At 34.2% G+C, this 18,775-nt stretch overlaps 1 protein-coding gene across 1 annotated transcript in view; it reads right to left on the bottom strand.

The window, feature by feature from the left end:
• Window positions 1–18,775, bottom strand: part of dock5 (dedicator of cytokinesis 5) — a 125,660-nt gene that overhangs the window by 61,782 nt on the left and 45,103 nt on the right. Inside the window, exons 21-25 of the mRNA XM_056463211.1 lie at window positions 12,310–12,410; window positions 12,148–12,206; window positions 11,784–11,938; window positions 5,046–5,131; window positions 1,164–1,320 (exon numbers count right to left, since the gene is read on the bottom strand). Coding sequence (XP_056319186.1) covers window positions 1,164–1,320; window positions 5,046–5,131; window positions 11,784–11,938; window positions 12,148–12,206; window positions 12,310–12,410 — 558 coding nt within the window. The remainder of the gene's footprint in view (window positions 1–1,163; window positions 1,321–5,045; window positions 5,132–11,783; window positions 11,939–12,147; window positions 12,207–12,309; window positions 12,411–18,775) is intronic.

Here is an 18,775-nt window from a genome sequence, read left to right as displayed (position 1 = left end):
GAGTCAGGTGAATCATTACATCTCTATAATTAGCATTGACACTATTGAAAATTCAGAAATGGTTAAACATTTCTTGTCGTTCTTTTCATGTCTTTGTTTTCCATGGACCTCTTGATATCAAAACTGATGTGTTACTACATTTGTAACATGTTTGAGCCAAATCTAAAGCTGTGACTGTCTCAAGCATAGTTCAACTACATTACAGCTCTTATGAATTAAAAGGATAACGGTCAAATCATCAATAAATACCTCAGGACTAATTTTACAAGTGGCTATGTTAGTATATGGCAATCTTTGTATTTAATTTTTTTGTATTGCCTATTTGTTAACAATCCTTATGCTTTTGTTTATGATCAATATATGTATGGCAGTACCGCCATCTTAAAAATGATTTCTTTTATTTTAAAAAGTAATATTCACCCGAACAAGATCTGAATGTAGCAACGAAATGCAGACTACAAAAAGCAAATATAAAGAACAAACAGTTAATACATTTATCAATATATTTTTGAGTTTGTTTATAAACTTTTCACAAAGAAATGTCTTCAAAAAAATGATATGAATCCTATTAATATATTAAATTCTTAAGTTTGTCCATTCATTCATTCATTCATTTTCTTTTCCGCTTAGTCCTTTTATTAATCAGGGGTCGCCACAGCGGAATGAACCACCAACTTATCCAGCATATGTTTTACACTACTAGCTGCAACCCATCACTGGGAAACACCCATACACACTCATTCACACTCAGGACAATTTAGCCTACCCAGTTCACCTATAGTACATGTCTTTGGACTGTGGGAGAAACCGGAACATGGAACATGGGAAGAACATGCAAACTCCACACAGAAATGCCAACTGGCCCGGCTGGGACTCAAACAGCGACCTTCTTGCTGTGAGTCGAAATGAAGCAAGTGTTTAGTTAGTGTTAGTCAACGCTGATTATTTTTCCGGGTCTTTTCCATGCTCAAACCTGCACCTTCACAATCTAATTTGAATAGAGAATCGGTTCTGAAGTTTTGAGAATTGATTAGGAATCGCTATAAAAAACTTGCGATGCATAATACAAATCCATCGCTTTTCACACCCCTAATATCTAAATAGCTAATAAATTTGGTCAATGCATTTAGTAATGTGGAAGTGGTTGAGGAGATGAAACTGACCAGCAGGTTGACGGTGCAGCTCATGCGGAGTTCCGGGCTCTCATCATGGGTGATGGTTCGGTAGGCCAGCAGGTTCTCCAGGAGACTGCTCAAAAGTAGAGCCAACGCTTCGCCGGGCTGAGACAGATACCGATGACGGCGACAGTGCTCCAACAGCCTGGACACAAAAAAAGACCCACACACACACAGCCACAACCCGGATAAAAATTAATTAGGATCAAGGTTGTCACCAACAAAATCAAGATCATCTGATGATCTGATGAAAGTGATTTTTTTTATTTCAGCTATATTTTTCATCACAAACAACAAAATGCACATAGAGTATATTGCAAATAACCAATCACTTCAGTTTTGAGAAACATTCTTGTATGCATATAATGTATACCATCAACAGACATTGCTAAACCTATTTTTCTTTTTTGTATCCTGGGGTTACTGATTATTATTTTTTCATTATTTAATCATTTAATTTGTAACATTTTTGATGTTGAGATGATCTATATAAGTTCTGTCACTGGAAAATTGTAATCTGACATTACATTCAATAGACTACACCATTCTTTTCTCTATTTGTAGAAACTAATGTTTTCAAATTTGTGGAATAATATATATATTTATTTATTTATTTATTTATAAATAAATAAATATTTATAAAATACTTGGGGTAAATTGGGTGACCCAGAATAGGTACTTTTATTGTAATTAACAGAGTTATTATTTAATTCGTTTAAATTGTGTTATTATTAATGAATATAAATGAAATGTAATTTTCATTAATTAGATGCACTTTCAGAGAATTTTATTAAAAACTGTTGGCTTGCCAAGATCTAAATAATTTAGCTTGACTGTGTTGTTATTAAGACATCTTCAGTTAAAATATGGGCAATTAAATATGTAAATATTCAAATGCATGTAAATAATAAGTTGCGCAATTGAGTTACCTTTCAGATGAATCTCTTTTAATGAAAATCTGCTTCGCCTGTCATTGGTTATTAAATTATTCATTTAAATTGTCAAAACATTATTTTAAATAGAGCAGTTGATGGAATATTTTTAAATACATTAATTTTGCTTCTATAAATATTAATAAAAATGATATTAACATTTGATATCTTTCAACGGATTATTTTGTGTTGAACATTATTTAAAAAAAAAAAAAAAACCAACTGGCTAATGGCTCATAATTCTGAAAGTACTAAAGTAAATATAAAGGGTTCCAAAACGCTATAAATTCATTTGGGTTACTTTGAGTAAAACTGTGTTTTCTTTATCAAGAAAGTGGCAAGACGAAAACAAACTTTCACATGGGATTTTATGGGAAGTTATTCATTCATTTTTTCTTTGGCTTAGTCCCTTAGTTCCTCCTCCAGCTGCAACCCATTACTTGGAAACACCCATTCACACACAGACACAACAAACAATTTAGCTTAGCCAATTCACCTACAGTATCGCACATGTGTTTGGACTGTGGGGGAAAATGGAGCATCCGGAGGAAACGCACCAACACGAGAAGAACATGCAAACTCCACACAGAAATGCCAACTGGTCCAGCTGAGACTCGAACCTTCTTGCTGTGGGGCCACAGTGCTAATCCTTGAGCCACAGTGTCACCATCTTTAGGTTATAATTACATTAAAATCTAAAATCCAGATTTTGATGTTCAAAGATTTATTATAAAAACGATTCCAAAAAAATGCAATAAATCCCTCACACTTGTTTCTCCAAATGCAACTTCAATAAATGTATATAAAATTTATTTTCCATACTGAAATGATTGAAAATGCAAAGTAAGTTGATCCACTTTTACCAGCCTCTGAACTTAAAGGACTAAAAATAAAATTAATAAGTCATACTTAAATTATTAAAATGTTGCAACAAATACATCAAACAAATATTCTTAACTATTATTTTCAAAATATCCTGGAGAATGCATGCAAAAATAAACGTAATGTTAATGACTTTGTAATAAGTTAGTAATATTTTACTAGATAGTTTTCAACATATTAGTATTTAGCCTAAAGTAACATTTAGAGGCTTAACTAGGTTAATTAGTTAGCAAATTAGTTGGCAAATCATTGGATAACAGTGGTTTGTTTAGTGGACAATCGAAACAAATATATATCTTTAGGCTCTTTAGCATCAATAGCATCTTTGGGTTAAAATTACATTAAAAAGTCAAATCCAAATTTTGATGTTCAAAGATTTATTATAAAAATGACTATATTTCCCTCCAAAAAACTGCATAGTGTCCCTGAAATGGAGATCAATTTAATATACGGTAGTCAACATTCGAACTGGGGGACATGGTGGCTCAGTGGTTAGCATTGCCTCCTCACAGTAAAAAGGTCACTGGTTCGAGTCCTGGCTGGACCAGTTGGCATTTCTGTATGGAGTTTGCATGTCCTCCCTGTGTTGGCGTGGCTTTTCTCCAGGTGCGCCGGTTTCCCCCACAGTCCAAAGACATGGGTGAATTAGATAAACAGTAGGTAAATTAAATAAATTAAATTGGCCATAGTGTATGTGTGTGAATAAGGTGTTTCCCAGTACTGGAATGTGGCTGGCAAAGCATCCGCTGTGTAAAACATATGCAGGATAAGTTGTTGGTTCATTCTGCTTTGGCAACCACTGATGAATAAAGAGACTAAGCTAAAGGAAAATCAATGAATGAACATAAACAGTGAAGCTTATTGGATAATAAGCAGCAGGTAGTGCTGTCGCCTCACAGCAAGAAGGTCGCTGGTTCTAGCCTCTAGGCTGGGTCAGTTGGCATTTCTGTGTGGAGTTTGCATGTTCTCCCTGCGTTTGCGTGGGTTTCCTTCGGATGCTCCGGTTTCCCCCACAAGTCCAAAGACATGCGGTACAGGTGAATTGGGAAGGCTAAATTGTCCCTAGTGTCCCTAGAGTGAGTGTGTATGGATGTTTCCCAGAGATGAGTTGCGGCTGGAAGGGCATCCGCTGAGTAAAACATATGCTGGATAAGTTGGCGGTTCATTCCGCTGTGGCGACCCCAGATTAAGGGACTAAGCCGAAAAGAAAATGAATAAATGAAAGATTATTTTCTTAATCCTCAAATAGGCAAAATATCCAAGTCATCAGTGTATTATTTGAGTCCCATTATGACAAAACAATTACAAAATAAAATAAAACATTTTCTGGTCTTTCTCTGTGGTCTTGATCTTTTCAGAGTTAACCCGTTAATTAAGGTTGTGTTTTAAACAATAGATATTGATGAACTACTTTTAATATGGCTACATAACCTACAGTTGATGTCAGAATTATTAGCCCTCCTGAATTATTAGCCTCGCTGGATATTTTTTCACCAATTTCTGTTTAACGGAGAGATTTTTTTCAACACATTTCTAAACATAATAGTTTTAATAACTCATTTCTAATAACTGATTTATTTTATTTTCTTTGTCATGATGACAGTAAATAATATTTGACAAGATATTTTTCAAGATGCTAGTATTCAGCTTAAAGTGACATTTAAAAGCTTAACTAGGTTAATTAGGTAAGTTAGGGTAATTAGGCAAGTCATTGCATGATGTTCTGTAGACTATCCAAAAAATATTGCTTAAAGGGGCTAATAATATTATATTAAAAAAAAATAAAAACTGCTTTTATTCTAGCTGAAATAAAACAAATAAGACTTTCTTCAGAAGAAAAAATATTATAGGAAATACTGTGAAAAATTCCCTGCTCTGTTAAACATAATTTAGGAATTATGTGAAAAAGAAAACAAAATTCACATAGTGTTGACTTCAACTGTACAGTTATCAAATGTGAACTGTGGAGTGAACGTTAAGGCAAAGGAAACAACATAAGCAGAAAGCAATTAAAAACGAATGTCAGCACAAGATAAAAACAGGAGAAGCATCTTACGTTTTCTCCAGCAAAATCTTGTATTGCTCATCGCCCTGGCCTCCTTCAACCTCCTGATCCAGTTTGGTGATCAGCTCATTCTCGAACTGCAAAGCACATAATTACAAAAAAAATCAAAACGTCAGACCATCATCTAGTAGCCAGAAAAAACATGAACTGAAAACTGACAGCCGGTACCAACCAAAACCCCTATTAGCACTAAAATATTAGATTCCTTAATATTGATTGTTACGTTCGCTAGCAGAACGTATTTTGGGTATACAGTATGTGTGTGCGTTTGTTTGTATGTGGGTGTGTCGATTCATGCGTGTGTTACAGGTACTAACGGCATCGGAGGATCTGAATTTCGTGCTGATGACGTTGGCTGTTGACGCTGGGTTTGCGCCACCGATCGCTGGTCGGCGTAGCGTTTAAAAGCTGAGCCCAAACTGCAATGACTATCTCTCTCTCTCTCTCTCTATGTCTTTCTATCTCTCGCTCCATCTCGCTCTTATTCTTTCTGTGGGTCTCTGTGAGGACAGTCTCTCTTGCGAGGGCTAGTCTGAGAGACTGTGTTTTGCTTGTGTTTAATTCTCTTGTCTAAAGTTTTGAGATCTGCTTGTGAGCTTGTCTAGTTGACTGATATGTTTGAGTGATACCTCGGAGAGGGCGTAGGAGTGAGTAAGTCGCGCGATATACATATACAACACCGAAATTCTTCTTTGTATTAGTTCATTAGGTTCAGGAGAATGTGCTGCTTTGTGTGTGTTTGGTTTTTTAGTTAGAGTAGTTTAGTTAAGACGTTTGGTACGTTGAAGATGTTTCTTTTCCTGCTTTTCTTTTCATATTTAGTTTCAGCTTCCTTTATTTTTTATTTTTGTCATTCAAACATCACAATAAAATTGTAATTGTAAGGTACACTAGTTAATGTTAAGTAATGCATTTACTAACATGAACAAACAATGAACAATACATTTACTACAGTATTTGTTCATGTTAGTTAACGCTAGTTAATGAAAATACAGTTGTTCATTGTTAATTCATGTTAACTCACAGTGCATTAAAGGGCACCTATGGTGAAAAATCTACTTTTCAAGCTGTTTGGACAGAAATGTGTGTAAGTAGTGTATAAACTGTCATATTGGGGTGAAATAAACTCACCCAGTCCTTTTTTTTCAAATTTAACAACATAAAAACGGTGGACCAATTGGAGCTGTTTTCAGATCGACCACAACTTTATGTAGGAGTGCGGTCCCCCCGCCCACCAATATTGATTGACAGCTGTGCGCATTAACATGTCCGGTAGTCACGTGTATAATCATATCATCAAGAGAGGACAAGCGCAAAGCAGCCGGGAATAAAAGATCTGTTCAGTTCGCTAGAGTCATCAATCATCATCAAACATGATCAAGAGTGAGTTTCACAAGATTAAAATGTTTTAAAACAGAGCATGTGTGTAATGAATTACAGCGATTCACTTCAGCTTTACTTCATCAGCACAGCCGCGTGTCAGAACAATTATAAAGGAAGACGCTTCAATCGCGGTTTGTGGACGTTAAATCAGGTTTATTTTGTACATTAATATAAGAGATATTCATACAGCAGTGGATATTACCAGTATCATGTCACATATGCGTGCAAAACGAGTGCAAAGCTTAACGCACGCACTGTCTCTCTCTCTCTCTCTCTCTGTATGTGTTTGTCTGCGTGTCTGAGCTATGTGTGTATGTTTATGTCTGCACTACGTTTTGTGTGTGTGTGTGTGTGTGTATGTGTGTGTGCTATGTGTTTGTGTCCTTGGTGTGTGTGTGCGTGAACTTTGTAATGACATTGTGTGTGACTCATTGCAAATCCACAAAAAAATGCATCAAATACTGATTGTTAAAGTTCTTACTGTAGTATTTCTCACACACGTTACATGAGATCTGCTCCCTGAGGCAGCCGAGGGCGGCGATTGCTGACAGGCACGTGGGAACGGTGGGCGGGGAGGACTAGCCCTAAAGGGCTAGTACAAAAAAACAGCGAAACCTTTTTTCCAGCTATAATATAGACACTTCAAACAGCTATAATAAATAATCTGATGGGTGTTTTGAGTTGAAACTTTACAGACACATTCTGGGGACACAAAAGACTTACATTAAATATGAAAAAAGGGTTAACCTATGTGCCCTTTAACTAATGTTAACAAGCATGGACTTGGATGTTAATAATGCATTAGTAAATGAGTAATTATGATTAATAAATGCTGTACAAGTGTTGTTCATGATTAGTTCATGATAGTAAATGCATTAACTAATAAACCTTATTGTAAAGTGTTACCGAAATTACGTTGCAACAGACTCAACAAGAACATTAAAAAAAAAAAAAAAAATCACTATGCAGACACTATAAAATCCTAACATAATAAATAAGCTTATAATTTTTATAAAAATATGATTATATAAGATATATCCTTATTTAAAAAACTCTCTGAAGAGAATAACTTATACTTAAATACCTATTTCACCGTTTGTTAGAATAGTTGTACTATTTACAATTTATGCTAGTGTCACGTTCACCAGCGATCGTAACTTCCCAGATCGCTGGATCTCACACACAATAACCTATGGACTACATATCCGCCATTCATGGACTACATTTTCATACATGCACTCCGTTCCACAAACACACATGCTTCCTCATTTTCACTGATTACACTTGCACCAGCTGAGGATTGCCAGAGACTGATTACACACACTATTTAAACAACACACACACTCCCTGCCTTTGCCGAGTCTTGTTTAACTGTAAAGTGACATTACAACGCGTTTCTCCTAGTCTAGTTTCTCCGTGTTTTGATCTTGCCTTGTTTACTTTTCTCCTTGTCTGCCTTCTGACCTCTCGCCTGATACCTTTGACCACGATTCTGGACTGCCTTTATACATCTGTTTGCACCTGTGTTGACCATTGCCTTCCTGACTTTGAATAAACCTGCACTTGGATCCGAACTTCAGTTGTCTCTGTCAATCCCCGTGTTACAGCTAGTTTAACTATTTATTGATTTATTATTTCACACTAGCTATCAGTGTTTAAGAAATGGTACTATTCAAAAGTCTTATAATGACAGGATCAAAACTATCAGGAAACCGCACTGATTTGCTCCTCAGGCTCCTACGCCTGCCTGATGAGCATGAGCAGGCTATGGCCAGGGTGGGTTGGATCCCTTAAAATGCTGTTTGCCCTAGACAGACAACGTCGTTGATAAAGTTCTACGATAGATGTCATTTTGACTCCAACAGACCTTTCAGCTGACTTTATGATCCTTCTAATGGTGTTCTTGTCAGATACACTGCTATTCTCTGATAGTTAGTTTCGTTTGTTTAATACAGTTAGTGAGTTGTGTTTTATTTATTTCTTTGATTTAAGCACCTCTAACTACTTCCTCTCCCCCAGGTAATTTATCATTTATTTATTGTAAATATTTTTCTTTCACTCTACAATATATTTTCACTGGTTTCACTGCAAGTATGGGCAATAAATAATTGCAGTGATATTTGGTTTTCAGTCATTTCTTTCTCCATCCACTTGTCACACACACTAAACTATTGTATGTTATGTCAAATACCCTTAATTTAATATTAACATCTATAAGGACGTAACATTGATCTTGACATGATGTATTAATGCAATGCATAAATATATTTAATTGGATACACCTTTATTTAATGCATCAGTTGAGCTTTCTAAAAAACTAAAAGTGTCAAGAGAGAGAGCCCTAAAGAGCAGCTTGACTGTTTTATAAGGGTGTCAGATCGTCCCTGAACTGTCACATTTTTGATTGATTGTTTTAACAACTTTATTTATTGAAATAATACTTTTTTTCAACAACTGCAGCACCTCATTATGTTGTGCGTGTCCTAATGGGAATAGCAGATTTGCACATTTTAGAGAGCAGAGAGGACTTGTCATTGCTGTTGTCATTCTCACCGCACAGCCCAATGATAAGCTGTCATCAGAACTTTCTTCTGTCGTTATTTAAAAAAAAAATAAAGTCTATTTCTTTGTGTTGGATGACCCAAAAGGGACCTTCTTCAGAATTGCATTAAATGTATTATGGTTGCACTTGAAATGATATCATCATAGTAATTATATACTAATTGGAGACTTGGGGATATAATTAAATAGTAACTTTGTGACTGCATGTATTGTGTCAAGTATTAAATCAAGAGAAACAATGTCAAACCATACAATGATGAGCATCTGATTTATTAGTTATATTCATATGCATTTATTGTAAAACAGGGGTGGAAACTAACATATTACTTCTACTCGCATCACTGTACTCAAACAGCTTTTTCCAGTTATTTGTACTTTGAGTAGGTTTTTAAATCTTTAATTTTGCTTTTACTTGAGAACCATTTAAGCCAGGTATTTTGATCTGCTACTTTTAAATCATGTCTCAGTATTGAGTACAGCCACCGTTGATATCAATTGATCTTAAAACCTTTATTTCACTGCACCAATAAAAGCCCTAAAATCTGAACTGGGAAAAGCCGTGCTGTCAATCACACAGTAAATGTAACTGAACGTTTGGAGAAATTTGTGGTTATATCGGACATATTTGTGATATTAATTTTCCTTATATCTAAACACGTCACACTTGTCCTGTCACTCAACACTGGCTATGTTTGACATGCATCAATTTTAGTAAATCTGAATGAATTGAATTCGCTAGCAGATCTGTTTACATGTACTATAAACACTGTAATCTGATTTAAATATCCATTTATATGTGTTTTATATACATTGCGATTAAATCTTTTTTTTTTTTACCTTATTTATTTTCCCCCCCAAAAAATTATAATAAATAAATAAATAAATCACAAATTAACAAACATTTTAGAATATTATTATTGTACATTTTGACATGTAACAATTATTGACCCCGAAAAGACATTTTATAATAATAGATAGAAAGAAAAAAGAAACAAACTAACTTGTGCTAACCAGAACTAACTACTAACCATAAGCTAAAATCTGGTCACATAAGCCGTCACATATTGTAGAAGAATGTAAAAAATTTTATGTATGCACTGTGTGTACGTTTCCATACATGTATGGCTAAGAACTATACTCTGAAAATGAAAATAGTCCCCGCTAGAAAACAGAGCAGAGTAAATAGTTGCCCCTGCTGGCACTGCAATTATGGTACAGCAAGTTCCTTAATTATTATGCCAGAATAAATTTTGTAATTTTTATTTTTTAGAGTTCCTTAAAATAGCACATTTTAATTTTCTGTCGGTCTTAGTACACAATGTGACAACAAAAGAGTCAAATTCTGAATAGGAAACTTATCAAAACTCTATTTTGTAATTTGAGCGAGATGCTAATGGTCTAATCCGATTCAATGACGTATGCTAAGCTAAGATACTGTTCAACTATTGGGGAATTGTAAAATAAGCTTATTTAAAAAAAAAAGTGGACTGTTTCTTTAATGTTCCAATAATCAGCAGAACATTTTCTGTAACTTTTGAAACAGAACTTCTCAAAGTAACGCTGGCAAAAAAACAGCGCTCACCTTCTAGAAGGTAAGCGATTCTTTCTGTTCGCAGTAACTAGTGGAACACAGAGCCCTGTACTGTACAGTATATATTTAAACACATACTGTACATATTTATACATATACATATATTTATATATTTCCCACCTGCACCTATTTCAATGGATTTTCATGACTTTTACTACAAATTTTAACTTAATGCAGTGTTAAATTACAAATATAATTCTACAATTTGTATTATTTAAAAAATGTTTTTATATAAATGTTATACAGAAATTTGTACTATTAATATTTTTACTACCATAAAATCCCCTTAAACACCAAAATACCAAAGCCTAAACTGTATTTAAATGAAACACACAGTACATTAATTTATTAAAAAATAAAATTATCATATGATTATGTTTTAGCTTTGCATTTAATTAAATAATTAATAAATTATCATGACTCAGAACTATATTTTGTGTCTAATTTTTTATGCTTTGTAGTAGCCATGTAGTCTCAACCAGTTTTGTTTCTGTCAGCTATGCACTTGTGGCAGCATCTTGAGTCTGAATAATGCACAGGTTAGTGTATACTCTATTCAACATGTCCATCAGCTTTGCCTTTAATTAAAGAAATAAAAACTATTATGGTTCTGAACAGTAATTTGTGTCTAATTTTTTTGTTTTGTGGCAAATATCCATGTAATAAACGCTTTATTCAACCAGCTATTTTTAGCATCATGTTCTGTCGTAATAATGCACAGGTTAGTGTCTACTCCATTCAGCTGTTTTCATGTCCATAAACTTTGTGCTTAAAGAAATAATAAACTACTACGACTCAGAATAATATTTTGTGTCTAATTTTTATGTTTTGTGGCAAGTATCCATGTAATATGCTCTTTATTCAACCAGTTTTGTTTCTGTCAGCTTTGAGCTATTGGCGCCATCTTGAGTCCGAATACTGTGCAGGTTAGTGTATACACCATCAGCAGTTTCATTTCCATCAGCTTTGCATTTAAAGAAATAATAAACTACTCCGACTCAAAACAATATTTTATGTCTTATGTTTATGTTTTGTGGCACGTACCTATGTAATAAGCACTTTATTTGACCAGCATGTTTTGGCGCTATGTTGTGTCTGAATAATGCACAGGTTAGTGTATACTCCATTCAGCGGTTTTCATTTTCGTCAGCTTTGCATTTAATTAACGAGCCTGACAGCAAAACAGCGCTCACCTTTTGGAACGTATGATTGGTGGTGAAATGATGTTCGCATTGCATCATGTCAAAGAAAATAGGGATGGTGGCTTTCCTCAGCTCCGGCTCGGGAACAAGCGTGGCTTCCAGAATCGGCCCCACCATCGCTGGGATGAACTTCATCTTCTGTGGGCCTGGAAAAGACACACAACATCCTAAGATGACCAAATATTCTTTCAGAACAATGACAAATGTGCTTTCAATATGTGATTTCGCTCTCTATGAAAAGAACACAAAGACAGTCTTTTAGGACATTGTGCAAAATTCATCTCTACACTCGACCACTCAAGTAATTGTGGTCACTGTCTCTATATAGATAAGAGGCACAGGAAAAAGCTTTTACCAAGATTGTACCACATATCTCTCAGCTTGAAGCCGATGCTTTTCCGCATGTCCCCGTACCTGTTTACATTTATAGAAATGCAATTTCATTAAAACCAGCATGCTTTAAAACAAGAATTACTCTTATAACACTCAATTATAGACATATCATCAATGCGCTCACTTGTTGAGGATCTTGTCGCGTTTCTCAGGCGAGAAGGACTCCAGCTGCAGGGACTTGTGGGTGAGGAAGGCAACAATTAGGTGAAAGTAGTTGTTCCAAAGCTATTGAGGAAAGACAAGGGGAAATCATCAGTGCAGAACAATTTCCTGAGCACAAATTGGACATAAAAATATCATACGAATATGACAAAGATCAAAATGCATTCACTCCAAGACATCTGTGTATAGAAATATCCTCCATGTCAGACAGAGGGTACTTTGCTCTCATTGTCTATTTAGATTCTTGAACAAATGAAATGCATCAAACTAAAGCATGGTTTTCCTTCATTTTGAAAATATGCATATATGTAGTATTATTATTACAGCAAGTAAATACATTATGCATACACATAATGTTTATTAAAAGAGATCACAATAATAATAAATATATAAAATAAATGTTAACTTTATATTGCATGTATAATAAAATACATTTAAAAAGATAAATATAAATAAAAAATTTAAATAAGTGTGATGTGCATAGGGTATTTAATCTATTACTACAATATAATATGTAAAGCTGTATAAAATATGAATAATTATATTTCAGCTAGTTTCCAATGAAATAATAATAATAATAATAATAATAATAATAATAATAATAATAATAATAATAATAATAATAATAATAATAATAAATGAAATGTATACAGTTTAATAATGGTAAATAAAAACAAAAAATATATAAAATATTATACTGTATATATTCAAATAAATATATATATATATATATATATACACTTACTGGCCACTTCATTAGGTACATCTTAAGCCTGCTTTATACTTCTGTGTCAAGTTATCGGCGTGACCCACGGTGCATGCAATTTGCGTAGCCGTGCATTTATACTTCTGCATGTGGTTTCTGTTGCTCCGCAATAACACTTCAGAAAAGCTAGTTGGCAGTGAGGTGTTTATGTTACTCTGTGTCGAGTTTCTTTGCTGGTGTATTGTATTTTCTGAACGCTACCTTAAGGTACAAGTGGCGCAAACTCACTCATTTTGAGGCTGGAATCGGCGGACGTGCAACAACTTTACTCATAAGGTGAACACAAAACAACAGTTTTCATCCGGAGCTCCTTCATGTGACTCCACACTTGTAAACACTCACTGCATCGGGCTCTCTTACCTCCACCCACACTCGTCAGTGCCACCAAGCTGACCGACCAATCACAGAGCTTGCGCTATGCGTTGTTGCGACGTGTAGTTACATTTTTTGAGAGGTGCGCGTCATGGTCGCTGACGGCCATGGCGAGGGCTATGCGTCCACGTGTAGGCTACACTGTAGTATACGCATGCACTTGACGCAGAAGTATAAATCAGTCTTACTAGTACCATGTTGGACCCCCTTTTGCCTTCAGAACTGCCTTAATTCTTACAAGGTACTGGAAATATTCCTAAGAGATTTTGCTCTATATTTACATGATAGCATCAGATTGCTTCAGATTTGTCGGCTGCACATTCATGATGCAAATCTCCTGTTTCACCACATCACAAACATGCTCTATTGGATTGAGCTCTGCTGACTGTAGAGGCCATTTGAGTATAGTGAACTCATTGTCATGTTCAAGAAACCAGTCTGAGATGATTCGCACTTTATGGCATGGCATATTATCCTGTTAGAAGTAGCCATCAGAAGATGGGTACACTGGTCATAAAGGGATGAACATGGTCAGCAACAATACTCAGGTAGGCTGTGGAGTTGACACGATGCTCAATTGGTACTAGTCCAAAGTGTGCAAAGAAAATATCGCCCACACCATTACACCACCACCAGCAGCCTGAACCGCTGATACAAGGCAGGATGGATTCATGCTTTCATGATGTTGATGCCAAATTCTGATCCTACCATCTGAATGACACAACAGAAATCGAGACTCCTCAGACCAGGCAATGTTTTTCCAATCTTCTATTGTCCAATTTTGGTGAGCCTGTGTGAATTGTAGCCTCAGTCTCCTGTTCTTAGCTGACAGGAGTGGCCCCCGGTGTGGTCTTCTGCTGCTGTAGCCCATCTGCCTCAAGGTTGGATGTGTTGTGTGTTCAGAGATGCTCTTCTGCAGATCTCGGTTGTAACAAGTGGTTATTTGAGTTACTGCTGCCATTCTTTCTGTCTGGCCATTTTCCTCTGACCTCTGGCATCAACAAAGCATTTGTGCTCACAGAACTGCCGCTTACAGGATATTTTCTCTTTTTCAGACCGTTCTCTGAAAACCCTAGAGATGGTTGTACGAGAAAATCCCAGTAGATCAGCAGTTTCTGAAATACTCAGACCAGCCCATCTCAAGGTCACTTAAATCCCCTTTCTTCTCATTCTGATGCTCGGTTTGAACTGCAGCAGATCATCTTGGCCATGTCTACATGCCTAAATGCATTGAGTTGCTGCCATGTGATTGGCCGATTAGACATTTGCGTTAACGAACAGTTGGACACGTGTACCTAATAAAGTGGCCGGTGTATGTATGTGTGTGTATGTATATATATATATATATATATATATATATATATATATATATATATATATATTATTATTTTATTTTTTTTTTTTTTGTATAATAAAATGTTCCATTTGTAACACTAACTGTATTCAACGAGAGGTGTTGTTTATGTCTGTGGAATAAAACTGAAGAGTATAAATAGGAACTACTGAGGAAAATCTATATTTACAGTACCGTTTCATTGCTTCACCGACTATTGCAACACAGAGCTAGAACCCACTTCAGCCTGAAATAGCGAACGATGCTTTTAAATGATCGTTGTGTGTGAAGTTACATATTGCAGATGAGTAAGGCATAGCCATGCTTTGATTATATATGCAATTAGTTTGTATTGACATACAATTGTCGTGCAATTGCCTTTTTTAATTGACTGAGGTCTTACGGGTGAAACTCTTCGAATGCACAGGGTGTTGGATGAACGGTAACCAAGCAACAGAAAGTTTAGTTGTTTTGCAGCAGTATAGATGATATTTCCAAATGCCTAAAGAGCAGGAGGCTTCCAGTGGGTGCAAAATCCATACGCTTTCCCGAACGATTATCACAAATGAGCATCACAAAAACAAGTTACATAAAGAGCCTGCAACACCATCAGGAAGTGCTTTACAGAAATGCCCTAACATTATTCTCCTGGAAAAAATAAAATACAATTGTACATGCACAGGGCAATTGCGCACTTAGTGCACGCAGAGATATTCACAGCGCTGGAATTATAAAACCTGTGGTCAAATCATTACTGAACAACCTCACGTACAGAACATTCAAGTGGGTTTTATTGTGTTATTTTTATCTCTCTGTGTGTCAAGTGTTTTTTTTATGTAGCCAGAAATTACTGAAAAAAAGGAAAACACATATGCAAAAATATCACGAGTGACACTCTCGTGACATTCAAGTGCAAAAGCAATGAGTAAAGTTAAAAAATGTTTTCAATTTATTACAAAGTATATTAAAGAAATTCCATAATTTAGCCATAATTTTAAAAAAGTGAAACATTGTAAAGAAACAAAACTAGAGTTTCTGAGAGAGCTCAATGCACTGCAGCTGAAGAAAACACAGGCTGATAGGGAAAAAACACTAGCCTAACACTAACAAGAAAACAACAAATACGCTGCAAAAAAATGAAACACAATGCAAAAATGTGCTACAAATATTTACAAAACAACAAAAATAGAGAAATGTGCTGCAAAAGCTGACACTTTTAATTAGCCTTTGATAACACCAAAATATTTACTCTGAAGTAGTAATATTGCTATTACTATTATACATGATCTGTTCTCAGTGATTGGCAAAACACAGATATACAATAGATACAATATATACAACACATATACAATATACACTACCGGTCACAAGTTTGGGGTCAGTTTTTTTTTCATGTTTTTTTTTTTTTTTTTAATTATTCTGTTCATCAAGGCGACATTTAATAAATGTAAAAGAAAAATTGTTAAATTGTAAAATACTTTATTATTAAATATTTATTTATTACTTCTTGTATGTAGTTTCAAATAAAATTATTAGTCCACTCATTATTGCTTTTATTACAATTACGATTAATAATATTAATATAATAATAATAATAATAATAATAATAATAATAATAATAAAAATAATAATAATAATAATAATAATAATAATAATAAAAATAATAATAATAATAATAATAATAATTAATATTAGAGTGATTTCTGAAGGATCGTGCGACTCTGAAGACTGAATTATTGAAGCTGAAAATTCATCTTTTAAAATCACTGGCATAAATTATCAAATTAAATGATAAATTTGCAATAACATTTCAAAATTGCACAATGTGTATTTTTGATTAAATAAATGCAGCCTTGGTGAGCAGGAGAAGCTTATTTTAAAACATTTAAAAATCCTTCTGACCGGTAGTGTAAATTTAACACATACTGTACATATTTATACACATACGTATATTTATACATGTCCCACCTGCATTCATTTCAATGGATTTTGATGACTTTTGCTCCAAATTTTAACTTAAAGCTGCAATAAATTGCAAATATAATTCGACAAGTTGTATTGTTTAAAAGAAATGTTAAACAGAAATAATGATTCAGATGAATAAAGGGATTAAGCCAAATAGAAAATGAATGAATGAATATTTTTATTATTAGTATTAATATTTTAGTAATAGAAAATCCCCTTAAACACCAAATAATAAACACGAAATATTTATAAGAATGAAATAAAACATCATTCATTTCATAAAAATAAAATTATCATGTGATTAAGTTCTTTAGTCAATTTTTCGTTTTCATCAATTTGACGTTTTCTGTCAGCTTTGCATTTAAAGATTTATTAAACTATTATAGCTCAAAACAATATTTTGTGTCTAATTTCTGTTTTGTGGCAAGTAATCACGTAATAAGCGTTTTATTCAACCCGTTTTGTTTCTGTCAGCATTGCGTTTGTGGCGCCATCTTGTGTCTGAATAATGCACAAGTTAGTGCATACTCCATTCAGCTGTTTTCATTTAAAACATTAAATGAATGTTTAATTAAACATCGCTTAATTAAACAAATACTAAATCATTACGGCTCAGAACAATATTTTGTGTCTAATTTTTATGTATTGTAGCAAGTAGCCATGCATTAAGTGGGATGATGTACAAGGGCGGTTATTTTTGCAGAATAAATGCCTTCAGTCTTATACAAAGCTCCCCTTTGCATCTGTAACAATGTGATAACAACCACCTGGATATACTTCATCCATAACACAAGCACGAAAATTGATTTTAATAATGCATTAGTACATGTTGAACTATGTTTAATAAATGCTGTACAAGTACTGTTTAACCTTATTATAAAAGTGTAACCAAAAAAACTGTAATTACATATTTATTCAGTGTTTTAGCTGCTCTGTCAGATGTTAGTTTGATTACAGACACCAAAAATGAGATGGTGGGAAATCACTGACATTGAAGGATCTTTCAGCAATCATCTAAACGAAGAAGACAGGTCTCAGCAGGCACGATGTTGTGCAAACATTGCATCTGGACGTGCCTCGGTGCTATCCTCCCTTCATATACTGCCTGTGAAGACTGCTTTTTTTATTAAGAATTCAGCGGTGCGGTTTTGAGGATTGAGATGGAAGTGCGAGTTCTGGAAATTATAGTACGGCTTCAACAACGAACTCTTTCATCTCAGAAGGAACTCTTTTATGTAAAAAAAAAAAAAAAGATAACATTACTCATTATATGAGGTTTTTAACCACACGCAACATCCATTCATTTCTTATCCAAAGCAGCATTATGGTTCATTAAAAAGTCTTTTAGTAGTTTTGAGAAGTAAATATTTAGAGGGTAAATGCAATTCCATTGAATTTTTAAACAATTCCTAGAAAAGGTGTGCCTTGTATTTATTTTTAATAACTTCTCACCATCTATTCCTTAGTCACATTAAAAATTCAGTTTGATCTTGAGAATTACATATTAAACAAAACTAAAGAAAGAGGAAATAATATGCTCTATTTCTTTATTTGGTCACACTTTACAATAAGGGTTCATTAGTTACTGTAATTTAATATATTTACTAATAACAAACGATACTTGTACAGCATTTATTAATCGTAGTTGAACATTTACTAATGCGTTATTATAAAATGTATTATTTTTAATGCTTGTTAACTCACATTACAATGGTTAACAAATACTGTAATAAAAATTGTTTGTTCATTATTCGTTCATGTTAGCAAACCTCTTAACTAACATTAATTAATAAAAAATATTATTGTAAAGTGTTCCCAATTATTTTACATATCTATAAAAATGTTCCAGTCAAATGAAACATAAAGCATTAATAATCAGTCAATATACAATGACACCTGACACCTGGTTGCCAGATACACTAAAATAACACAATATTAATTTGTGAAGCCGATTACAGCGTTTAACCTGTGTTTTAAATGTACACTACATCT

Source organism: Danio aesculapii, chromosome 8 (assembly GCF_903798145.1).
Source record: "Danio aesculapii chromosome 8, fDanAes4.1, whole genome shotgun sequence".
NCBI classification, from domain to species: Eukaryota; Metazoa; Chordata; class Actinopteri; order Cypriniformes; family Danionidae; genus Danio; species Danio aesculapii.
Note: the sequence above shows the minus strand (reverse complement) of the source record. Positions and strands in the feature narration are given on the sequence as shown.